Source organism: Phaethon aethereus (genome assembly GCF_964289735.1).
Source record: "Phaethon aethereus genome assembly, chromosome: 26".
Classification (NCBI taxonomy): Eukaryota; Metazoa; Chordata; class Aves; order Phaethontiformes; family Phaethontidae; genus Phaethon; species Phaethon aethereus.
In genome coordinates, this window is record NC_138602.1 from 2,813,371 (window position 1) to 2,823,457 (window position 10,087).

Below are 10,087 nucleotides of genomic sequence, written 5' to 3' on the forward strand. Positions count from 1 at the left end.
TGTGCATCCAGCGCTGCCCATAAGACAGGGAGAAGTTGTCTCACCACCATCTGTGTTACATTGCTGCAGATGTGGATGAGTGTGATGGAAACCATCGGTGCCAGCATGGCTGCCAGAACGTGCTCGGAGGCTACCGCTGCGGCTGTCCGCAGGGCTACGTGCAGCACTACCAGTGGAATCAGTGTGTGGGTGAGTGTGGGCTCTTGTGTCCTGTAGCTGTGGGGTCGGGGGTAGAGGGCAGCTAAGCCACCCCTGGCCATCTCTGATACTGGGTTCTGGATTCATCTCTGCTAACCCAACGCTGATCTTCCTGCCCTGCCCAGGGACAGACCGTGCCTGTGCCCAGAGACGGTGCCCCTGCCCTGACCTGCACTGCCCCAGGTTCTCTCTGCAACAGGGAAGGTCAGGAAGCTGCTCTGCAGAGTGATGAGCTCCCAGTGCTCCTGACGCCAGCAGCTCCCTGCGTTGTAGGAGGATAAAAAAAAAATCAAGGCATTCCTTCAGGGATCTGCATGGGATGAGGTCTCACAGGCAGCCAGGAGAAGGGAACCTGCTGCCCACTCAGCGATGGCCATGGGCAGATTTTCTTGGCCACGCGGGGTGAGGAGCTCCCTTCTGCAAAGTTTCTGACTAGTTCTGCTGTCTTTGGGTGCAGATGAAAACGAGTGCTCCAGCCCCACTGCCTGTGGCTCTGCCTCCTGCTACAACACTCTGGGAAGTTTCAAGTGTGTCTGCCCATCTGGCTTTGATTTTGACCAAGCCTTTGGTGGGTGCCAGGATGTGGATGAATGTTCAGCAGGCGGCAGCCCCTGCAGTTACGGCTGCTCCAACACAGACGGAGGCTACCTCTGCGGCTGTCCTGGCGGCTACTTCCGAGCAGGACAAGGGTAAGAGAGCAGCCAGCAGGTAGTCCCCACAGGCACCCGTATGTTCCTGGGGGATATTGCAGGCTGCCAAGTGCATGGTGCCCCTAGACATGCTCCATCTGCTCTCTGCCACCAATACAATTTGAAGGAGCCCTAGGAGCCAGTAAGTTCCTATTCCCACATGAGTCTTCAGCTTCTCCATGCCAGACTGTGCCTCACCTATCACAAGATCCTCATGCTAATGTGCATCTCCTCTTCCATTTCACTAATCCAGTGGTTAGTACGACTACTAACGCTGTAGCAGGTGCTCTGCAGATCCGTCTAGTGCAGACAGATTAAACCTACTGGCCACTTCTGAGGAAGATGTGGCCTGATCTCTCTCAGGCATGTCCTGTATACAAGCCGTTCTGTACAAGCCATGTCCTATACCCTATGTTTCTGGGTGCCACATGGAGAACCTGTGAGGGCACTGGTAAGATTTCCTTCTTGAAGCGTGAATCTGAGAAGGGTCTCTTTGCTCTTCTGCCACCAGACACTGTATTTCTGGCTTGGGGTTTGGGAAAGGTTCCTACCTTCCTGCCCCCCAAGAAGAGGATGAAGACAACCTGCTCTCCCCTGAAACCTGCTACGAGTGCAAGATAAATGGCTACCCCAAGAGGGGTCGGCAGCGACGCAGTGTCAATGGCACTGAGAAGCACCAGGTAAGAAATCCGTGGCATCCTGGATGGGGTGGAGCAAGGCAAGAGCTGGGTCCCTTGGGGGATAGCTGCCTGCAGTGGATCCCATGCAGTGTGCCCATTCCTGGGGCTGCCTCAGTCCAGACAGAGCGAGCAGCTCACTCTGTACCTGCCCAAGCTGGGTGCTTGCGTGGTTGTGGGTGCCGCTGAGTCCAGAAGTCCTGGAGAAATGGAAGGTCTTTCGCAATACATTACAGGAGGTCAGGACAATCTTAAGTGACACACACTTGTGTGGTTTGGCCACAAATGTCTGGAGATACATGCAACCAAGAAATAAACACATGTTTCCTTAGGGCCATAGAGGACTGTCAGCTCTTACTGTCTGACTCCAGACTGGACCTGTCACTGTAAATACAAGTTCTTCCTTGGAGGGAACTTCTGGCCTCTGTCTGAGGCTCCCCCAAGAAGCTCTGGGGGCCTGGGCAGGACAGATTGGACTGGGAGGTCATTATGGGTCCTTCAGGATTAGGAGGAAGATCTTCCCCTGAAGATGAGGGGTGTGTACTGGCTGGTTCAGCCTCAGAGACACAAACAGGGTACCAAGAAACACTTGAAGGAAAGCAAGGACCATAAAAGTCATAGCCACTGCTCAGAGCTGCTTTGGGGTGGCCCATGGGGCAGAACTCCTCTGAAACAAGTCCTCCTTCACCTGGCCATGAGCTTTTCTCGGTATCTGTAAGTAACGCCTGGTTCCTTTCAAAGGATCACACTGTGAACTTGGCCAGCATGGATGTGGATGCTCCTCTGTCCATGATGCTGAACCTCTCTGACCTGGCTCACAAGGAGCACATCCTGGAGCTCCTGCCAGCTGTGGAGCCCCTGGAGAACCGTGTGCGGTACCTAATCTCCCATGGGAACGAGGATGGCTACTTCCGCATCCACCAAAAAGAGGGGCTCAGCTACCTGCACCTCGGCCGCAAGAAAATAATGCCTGGCACCTACCTGCTGGAAATCGTGAGCGTGCCCCTGTACCGCAAGAGGGAACTGCAGAAACTAGAGGCCAAGAACCACCTCAACTACTTAGCAGGGGAGCTGGGCCAAGCACTGAGGATGAAGCTCCAGCTCCAGCTCTACTAACATCCACGAGATTCACCCACCCAACCGACAGTACAGTCCTTAGCCTTGCCATCCACACCTGGAAACAACTGCCTCTTCTCTCGCTGCACCCCCTGCCACCACCTCCCCCACTGCGCCGTACAACCGATGGGAAATGTCCCTCTGGGCTCAGCACTCACCTTGGCTGTGCAGGGAGACTCCGCTTCACGGGGTGCTTGAGTCAAAGCCAAGCCACACCGCCAAAGAGCTCGTGAAAGCTTTGCCAAAGGTTCAAACCTTGTTAGCAGGGCCTCCCTCCCTCTGCTCAGCTCTTGCCCATCTCCTTTAAGCAAGACATTGTCAGTCCGAGCTGGCAAGGGCAGTACCATGGGGAAGCTGCCTGTCCTTCATGGGCACAGGCCCGACACCACCCCACAGCCCAGGAAAAGTGCGAGGGGTCTGGGGGCAGCTTTGGAAGGAGCTATGGCACGGTGGGGTGTAGTGCATTTCCCAGCAGCTCTTGTTCCTCCTTTGCTTCTGCGTTGTCATGCTGGTGCTGCAGAAACCATCCCATACCTATACCGGCTGTGCTCTGTCTTTCTCTGTCCTCTCCATGTCCTCTTGTCCTTTTGGGCTCCTCTGCCAAACAGAAAAGGTCACCTCTGGGTGCAGGGGCAGTTCAGGTTGCTAACCTCACATCACGAAGCAGCCAGGCCCCGGGACCGCAGGCTGCTGTGGGGAACCGAGGGTTTTCACGCTGCGGTATGCTGAACGTACGCGCGCCCTCCAAAGCCTGGAGCTGGAAGGGCTTTTCCAGAGCTCCAGCAAGTCCAGGGGTTAAGGTGTCCTTCTGTAAATGAGGAGGAGCTCTGGGCAAAGGCAAATAATTGCATTGTTGAATGTGGTTGGACAAACTAAACTGGCAGGAAAAATATCGTGAGTCTGGTAGAGAGCATCTGGATGCTTCCCGTGCCAGCGGGGATGGAGGGCTCGGCAGGACGTACGTGGCGTGCTGCAGCGGCCGACTGCCTGGCCCCCGCCGCTGCGAGTGTTTGAAAATCCTGTGAAGAGTTTCCCACCAGCAGGAGCAAGATGGAGATGGGGGGGGGTGTCCCTGCAGCCTGGCAGGAGCAAAGAGGCAGGGGCAGCCAGAGCTCCACTTCGCAAACAGTCCTTGACGCCGAGCCACCCCATCTCTGTGGCTCTGGTGCTTATGGCCAGACCCCCCCAGCCAGGAGCGCTTCTGAGAACGGGGGCTGCAAGTCACCCCCCTCCGGTTGTCGCATACATCTTGGTCAGTCCAAGGTGACAACCGAGATGGACAGTCTCTGGTTAATGCAGACAAAAGAAATGCACTAAAAAGAGTCTGGAAAAGATTAATTAAGTGAATTGAGGTCTCCCTGCTGCCTCAAGTAGCCTGTCCAGACCGTTCTGTCCGGGTGGGCTTTTCTCCCTCCCTCGAGAGTGTTCCTCACCCAGCTGCTCTCTGCAATGCCGTTTCCTAGTTTTGCATCCATCTTTTCAGTTCTGCATCAACCCTGTGCATCACCACAGGAAAGAAAGGTGCTAATTCACTCTGGTGACACACAAGACTACCTTATCCACAGACCTGAGGTGCTTTCAGAAGCTGGTGCTGGTATTGAATCGTCAGCGTTAGTGCACTGTATCCATCCACCCTTCAATATTTATGTATAACCACCAAAGTTACGATTGCTCGTTGTTGTGAGGAGTGCATATTCCTGTAGCTTTTTTTGGTACTTGCGGGGGGTTGTTTTTTTCCCGGTACGCTGCCGCCGCATGGGGTGGAGGAAGTGTATGTATACTGTATTTGGGCTAACGTCAAACTTGAAAATTCTTTCGCATAATGCAGCTCCAGACTCTGGATTTTGCAAGAGTCCCAGAGCTTGTGACAGGATGGGTGGCCTGATGTTTGGGGGTTTTTTTTATTGTTTTGTTTTGTTTTGTTTTTCCAACAGGTGCTTTTTTTTAAAAAAAAAAAAAACTATTAATAATAATAAATTAGCAGAGATGGGTTTGTGTGTGTGTGTTGAGCCAAAAGTCTCCAATGAAAAAGCTCAAGGTTTCCTTCATTCCTCTCTGGTGCGGTGTTTTTTTGGGTTTTTTTTTTTTTTGTATTGACATTTCTTGCTGGTTGTTTTTTTTGGGGCGGGGAAGTGTTGAAACCCAAAACCTGTGCCCCCTTGTCCCGCACAGAGAGGTGGCTCTTTGTGGAATTCCTTTTTTGTATCAGAAGCAACAGCAACAATAAAATTATTTTGGGTTAAGCGGTTCTGTGTCTTCCTCCTGGTCTGGGTGCAGCGGCGGCAGCACCCTGCCCGCCCGCCGGGCTCGAGGGGCAGTGGGGACCCCCCGTCGGAGGCAGCCTGGGGGTGCGGCAGGACCCATCCTAGCTCCAGCACGGAGGGAGCCCAGCCTGGTTCCTCCTCTGTACCCCTCAGGGACACAGCTTCACTCCTGCAGCCTCAGCCAGCTCTCCCTCCTCTGCGTGGCCCAGCGCCCACGGGGGCTCTGGGGTCCTTCCCAAAGTCTCGGAGCAGAAGGCGGAGGAGGGACAGACCCATCAGCGAAGTCTTTCCTGATCCTTCGCCCTCTCCCAGCCGGGGAGTAGAAGGAGAGTGATGCCAGAGGTCTGAGCTGGAGCCGGAGGAGGGGTGTCTGCACCCATCGCTGCTGCTGGGCTGAGGAGAGGTTACAGGGGCCGGGACAGGGATGGCGGGGGCACAAGAAGGGCTGGCGGAGAGGAGACGGAGGGGATGCGGGAGAGCAGAGGCAATCCTGCTGCTCCCACCGATGCTGCCCTGCTCATCCCTGCCCGAGCCCTGGTCTCCCTTGGCTCCTGGCTCGTCCCCTTTGAGGAGCAGCACCACTCCCGCTGCTTGCTGGTGGCTTTGCTGAGCCGTCGCGCCAGGCAGGGCTCGTCGGGACTGCGCGGCGCGTGTGACGTGCAGGGCGTGCGACGACACAGGCGCGTGGCCAGAGGCCGGGCCGTGTCTCCAGGAGTCGGGGTCCAGCCGGTTGAGTTCAGCTCAAACCCTCGTTCCAGGCTGGCGTTCTGGGTTTATCAGCCAGCTCCTGGCCTCCCATGCCGGATGCAGAGCCATGTGCCACAAGAGGGCAGGCAGGGCCGCAGCATCCCCGCGCCCGGGAGGGAGCCCACCATTTGCTGGGTGGTGGGAGAGCAGGGGTGCCGCTGGCTGGGGGGACAATCACGCGACGAGACCCGGGCAAAGGAAAACGCGCTCCCGTGGAGCTCCGGCAGCCGATGGAAACCGCTTCCCAACCGGTTCCTGGGCTTGGCAGCAGGTGAGCGGTGCCGGGGCGGCGCTGGGCCTGGGTACCCACGTCCTGCCAGCCACTTCCCTGCAGCACGCAGCTGCGTCTTCCTCCATGTCAGTGCTCCTGCGACCCCGGGCACTCTCCGGCGGTGACCTCGTCATGGATTAGCCTCGGCCACCTGCACCCACACATCCAGGAGGCCCCTCTGGCTGCGGCAGACCCTACCAGGCTGCCGCCCGCACGGCTGCGCTCGTCCTGCGGAGCCGGATTGACGTAGAAGACTCAGCCAGGCACAGCCCACAGGTCCTGGAGCGGACGTAGCCAGGCTGTGGCTGTCCCTGCCCAGCACCACCGGCCCGGGTGCCGTCCTGCGGCCAAGCAGCACTTCTGCATGTCCCGACAGAGCACGTGCCTGGGTACGGGACGCCCACAGCACCATGGCCTGGTGGTGAGGCCCCTGTCCCACATGGCACCCGCCCCCTCTGGAGCTGCTCCAGCTTGTGCTGGGAGATGTGGGGTCTTGGCTCAGACACGGAGTGGTGGGGCAGCCCCTCACTGCCTGGGGAGCGGCCGGCACTCCTCCAAGCGCCTGTTGGGACGCATCAAAGAGCAGAGAAAGAGCTGTGTGGGGTTAGCACAGTGCAGCTTTATTTCCACGGTGGGGAATGAAGTTCTCCCCCATGGGCTCAAATCCCTTAGTACAAAGCTTCTTAGTGGCCCACAGCCGTAACCCACCATGGCTTTGTGCTAGCCCTGTGGCTAGCCGCAGCACCCCTACTCAACAGGCATGGTTCCCACAGATGGGCAGGAGGACAGCCTTGTTTTCCCCTCGACTACTTACACAGCCCTTCTGATACCCAGATGCGGGACAGCCGGGGAAGGGCCGGCCACCCCCAGCGACCCCCTGGATACGGGGAGGCCACCCAGGTCCTGCTGGAGCAGGGACTGGCCGGAATGGGACACCGGTGGGAGGCTGCCAGGCTTAGGCTAGCTGAGGAGCATCTCCCAGGCATCGTGTGGGACCTTTGATCCCTCCTGGGATCCCAGCAGGGCCACTGAGGCAGGTCTGCAGGTAGCTGCATGGCTGCACCTTGCTCAGACCGTTTCCACCAGGTGGGCAGGGACAGGTCACTAACGGTGTAAAAGCGAAGAGCAGGCTGCAGGGCTGGGTGCCAAGAGGGGGCTGCGCGTGGGGGGTCTCCATCTCCCCCTCACTTGTGGGGGGCGGCGGGCACTGGGGGCTGCCACACAGAGAGGAACAAAGCCAGCACTTGGGTCTGGTGCCTATAAACCCCCTGACAGACACAGCTCAGCTACAGGGACACACACACGCGCACACTGGACCACGGTCAGCACTCCCCGCAGGACACAGACGAGGGCGACACGGGGGGGCAGGAGGAGGTGGGGGTCACAGCTCTGGCCTGGCACCAGGCAGAGCCGCCCAGAGCAGGAGCCCCGCGGGCCGCGGCTGAGGGCAGGTCCCGCCGCGCCCTGCCCCATCGCCTCCTGCCCCTCGCCGCAGCGCGCGACGCTGCCGGGGGGCACGGCGGGCAGCAGAGGCCACGCGGAGTCACATCGCCCCTCCAACACGTCTCGCCGAGAGTCCCGCAGACTGCAAAGAGAACTGAAAAGTGCTTAGAAAAGAGAGAAACCCCTAGAAAACCCACCCCGGACAAGAGCCCGACCTCACCTCCCTGCCCAGAGCATCTCTGCTGGCCCGGGGCAACACCACAGAGGAAGGGGGGGCCGGGGCCGGGGCCAGCCGGGGTGGGAGGCACACAGAGCGCCCAGGCTCGCCCCATCCCTGCCCTCTACACCAAGGCGTAGTCAAACTGGCCCCTCTCCAACCCCTCCTTGTGGTCAGTCCAGGAGGAGGCGGGCATGCGGCTGTAGGGGTCCAGCAGGATGCGAAAGCAGCGCACCATCAGCATCACCAAGAAGACCAGGAGGAAGATGACAAAGGCAAAGACGGTTTTCTGCTCAGCATCCATACCCGCAGTGCCGGCTGGGTGCTCAACCAGGGAGGGGGAGAGCAGTTCATAATCCATTGTCGATGCATCATTCATGGCAGAGGCGAGGAGCGCGTGGGCAGGGCGCATTCGGCCGCCCTGGTGCCCATGCACCCAGAGCACGGGTTACTCCATAGCCACCGGCACTGATACGCCGAGCTCGGGATTCGCTCCTGCCCAGGCCAAGAGCTCCTGGAGGGGAAAGCAGAGGTGGTGAGGGAGGAGGAACTGGCCACAGGCTACACTGACTCTGCTAAATAACCAGGGGCAGGGAAGAGCAGGGGAGTTGACAAGTGGATCCTTGGTTTTCTAGCAAGCTCGGGAAGCCACTCACGAGGGGCACAAAGGCAGGGGATGGGTGGGCAGTCCAGGGCACTGCTGCAGAGCTTACCTCTCTGGTCATAAATCCCCAGCAATCCTCTGGAGAGGATGCCCGCCTGCCAAGGCTAGTGCTGCAGGACCCTTTTGGACCCGCTGCCCTGAATCACAGGAAAATTCACCCTGAAAAGGACCTCAGCTGTGGAGTCAGAGTGGACTGCTCAGGTCTTTATCTAGGCTGGTCTTTGAAGTTCTCCCAAAATGGACACAAGCTTAGAGTTTGCCCACTCCTACGGAGGGACGCGTGCCCAGCTGCTGTATTTGCCTTTGGGTTCGCACCAGGCGCAGAGGGAGCTCAGTCCCGACAGAGAAGAAGGGCACCTACCTCACTGCAGCTGCATGGGGACACTGGCATTGCTACTGCAGCAGAAGGAGGAGAAGGCTGTGTCCAAACAGCCACGTCACTGAGGAAAGATCTCCAGGGTCCAGCTTTCTCGGGCTAGGGATGCAAAGCAGAAGGACAAAGATAGCAAAGGAGATTAAAAGCACCACAGTCACTAGGAGTCAAACACCACAAGGCGCCTCTGAAGTTCTCAGTGTCTCTTGTCAGACCAGCGCTGGATGGAGTTCAGCTGGGGGAACATCCACAGCAACCTCCCCTGGCTCTCAGGGCTGTGGAGACTCCACCAAAAAAAAAAAAAAAAAAAAAGCCCCACTGGGAGATCTCGGGAAACAGCCAAAGCATCGCCCTGCCCTCCCAGGCAGCAATGCTTTCTCCGTCTGGGAGCAGTATCAGCGGGAAAGGAAAAGGCAGAGCCCAGTCCCAAGGCCGAGGCACCCGGATACAGACCAGAGCAGGCTCAGCACGGCTCTGACTCACGCTGAGGACCTGCTCACTTTCCTTTATCTGCAGCTCCCAGGACACCATGAGGAAAAGTATTTGCAGGCTTTAAAAATAATTTCACATAACAGGAGCAAAATAAAGGGCAAGAGCAGCAACAAGGTGAGCACGGCTGCTCTCCGGCTGCTCACCCCAGTCGCTTGGTACTTTCCTTTCCCAGACACGTCTCTCACGTCTAGGCCAGACCTGGGGTGTGCTCTCGATAGCTGTCTGTACAGCACTGGGCAACGCAGCCCTGGTCTCTCTTGGGACAAAGCACCACCATAACACCCCTGCCCATGGGGGTGGCGAGCCCTGAGCTGGCATCCCTGCATCAACATTTGGCCAGGGTATCTTTGAGCCCCCCAAACACTGACCACCCCAAAAGAGCTTCCATTAATACCAGCTTCCCAGTTCCTGGCTGAGGCTCCAGGTGTCCTCTGGGGCTGAGCGGGGGGCTTTGCCCTGGTTTGACATAGTTATGCTACTGCAGGGACGTACCCAGCGCAGTTCTCTGAAGGCAAACTGTGCCCACACCCCATGTCACGTCGAGCAGACACCAGCCACCCCCAGTGTGTCTCCATCCAGAAGCCACTTGGATTGTCAAGGTTCCATCAAGCTGGGATTTATCCCTCCCCCATATATCCATACACCGCAGAATCACAGAATCGTTGTGGTTGGAAGAGACCTTTAAGATCATCGAGCCCAACCGTTAACCCAGCACTGCCAAGCCCACCACTAAAACGTGTCCCTAAGTGCCACGTCTACACATCTTTTAAATCCCTCCAGGAATGGTGACTCCACCGCTTCCCTGAGCAGCCTGCTCCAGGGCTTGACAACCCTTTCGGTGAAGAAACCCTTCCTAATACCCAACCTCAACCTCCTCATACGCAACGTGAGGGTGGGGATGAGTGAACTGAGCTGGAGGAGCTTCCACTCGGGCAA

The 10,087-nt window shown here is 57.8% G+C and overlaps 2 protein-coding genes across 2 annotated transcripts in view; one reads left to right on the plus strand and one right to left on the minus strand.

The window, feature by feature from the left end:
• Positions 1-2,680, plus strand: part of FBN3 (fibrillin 3) — a gene marked incomplete at both ends in the record, with an annotated part of 107,974 nt that extends 105,294 nt beyond the window's left edge. Inside the window, 4 exons of the mRNA XM_082011091.1 lie at positions 70-189; positions 656-887; positions 1,399-1,567; positions 2,306-2,680. Coding sequence (XP_081867217.1) covers positions 70-189; positions 656-887; positions 1,399-1,567; positions 2,306-2,680 — 896 coding nt within the window. The remainder of the gene's footprint in view (positions 1-69; positions 190-655; positions 888-1,398; positions 1,568-2,305) is intronic.
• A 5,066-nt stretch (positions 2,681-7,746) lies between these two features.
• On the minus strand, positions 7,747-8,072 carry CTXN1 (cortexin 1; the record flags this gene model as incomplete). The annotated part of the gene is made up of 1 exon (XM_082010944.1): positions 7,747-8,072. Exon 1 carries the CDS (start codon positions 8,032-8,034, stop codon positions 7,747-7,749), a length of 288 nt encoding a protein of 95 aa, XP_081867070.1. The 5' UTR covers positions 8,035-8,072.
• Between the last annotated feature and the right edge of the window lie 2,015 nt (positions 8,073-10,087).